Source organism: Chinchilla lanigera, unplaced genomic scaffold, assembly GCF_000276665.1.
Source record: "Chinchilla lanigera isolate Chin_1 unplaced genomic scaffold, ChiLan1.0 scaffold00059, whole genome shotgun sequence".
NCBI lineage: Eukaryota > Metazoa > Chordata > Mammalia > Rodentia > Chinchillidae > Chinchilla > Chinchilla lanigera.
Genome location: NW_004955460.1, coordinates 10831502 through 10832917, shown reverse-complemented (window position 1 = coordinate 10832917; position 1416 = coordinate 10831502). Strand labels below are relative to the sequence as shown.

At 50.2% G+C, this 1416-nt stretch overlaps 1 protein-coding gene across 1 annotated transcript; it reads right to left on the bottom strand.

Annotated features, from left to right (window-relative positions):
* Positions 1 to 25: 25 nt before the first annotated feature.
* LOC102005449 (ubiquitin carboxyl-terminal hydrolase 42-like) lies at positions 26 to 1408 on the bottom strand. The gene is made up of 2 exons (XM_013521142.1): positions 1009 to 1408; positions 26 to 585 (listed from the first exon to the last, which is right to left on the bottom strand). Exons 1-2 carry the CDS (start codon positions 1342 to 1344, stop codon positions 487 to 489), a joined length of 435 nt encoding a protein of 144 aa, XP_013376596.1. The 5' UTR covers positions 1345 to 1408; the 3' UTR covers positions 26 to 486.
* Between the last annotated feature and the right edge of the window lie 8 nt (positions 1409 to 1416).

Genomic DNA, 1416 nt, shown 5'->3' with positions numbered 1-1416 from the left:
CGGCTGCACTTCCAATTCCCTTCCTCTTACTCCGAGTCACATGACAGCTGTGCCAATGCACTGATGTTTCTTAAAACTGAAGGCAGGGGATAATTATATTCTCTATGAAATTAATTTCACATTTCTAGAGAGGCCCTTACAAAATAGTTGCTTCATGACAGTTCTGGGACTCCTCTTCCTCTAAACTCAGTATGCCCGTCACACACTCACTCATCACTGAAAAGACGACATGAGAAAGCACGTGGAAGCGGAAGTGGGCACAGGCACTGTGAGCCAGAGCAGGCGGCGCAGAAGAAAACGACAAGCGGTCGCAGACTGTTCTCTAACTCTTCTCAAAGGCAAATGAGCACATCCTATAGACTGTTTTTCAAATCTAGGGGCTCGGGATGCTCACAGTAACACTTTTACAGAGTTAAAACGCTGACACATCCACTCAGCGTTGGATTTTCTACTGTGAAGTTCACTTCCTCCAAATTTATTCTTACTTTACCTGGTTTCATCTGTTGAGCCTTTTACTTCGTCGCTAAGCCTGAAGGTCTCTAAAGGTTTGTCTTCCGGAATAGAAGGCAAGGAAGCAGCTGGTAACTACAATAAAAAACAAAGACCTTTCAGCAGTAGCTGTGAGCTCTGTGCTGACCGAAATCTGGCTGAGTGAACGGGCCACAGATGAGGCTCAAACCAAGCCTTCCCCAACCAACTCCCTGCCCCAGGAAGACCGTTTGCTTTAGAAAAGAGATTTTCTGAGTGCAAAGCAGGCTGGACTTGGCAACTGGCACCCTCAAATGACAGGCCGTTTTCCTTTGGGTCACTGTCTGTACTACTAGCACCATTTAAAGTGACAGGTTCTTGAAGCTCATGTGGCGGGGCCTCCTCCTCTTTAGCGTCATGGCCAGCATGGTGAGCTGTGGCCATCCTGCCCACATCATTCCCCTTTGCCAGGCCCTTGGAACCCTAGTCGGACTCTTTGGATGACTGTGCACCATAGAGGACCAGCACGCTGGAGCTCACCTTGGACTTGCCATTTATCACTGGCTTGGAGCAGGACGCGCTTGGGGAGAGTGTCTCTGCTGCTTCACTGTAAATCAACACTGTCAGTGCATTCAGGGTGGATTGTACCGCAGAGCAGCTGATGGCGGTAGGAGGAACAGGCTTGTTAGGGGCCTCCCTGGAATTGCTGTGTTGGTTAGGCTGAGACTGCGCTTGGTGACCAGGCTTGTCCTGAATGCTGATGGTGAGGTTTTGTTCCTTAGGGTGCTCTGCCATCCCCGGGTGGCAGTTAACTCCTGTAGGAGTGTCAGCAGGACTAACCCTGCTGACACGGGGACTTCCATTCGGACTGGCCATGGAACTTCTTGGCCTGGTCCCGTTCAAGTGAGGTGATTTCTGCAAGGAAGAAAGCCACAGCCAGGTCAGCAC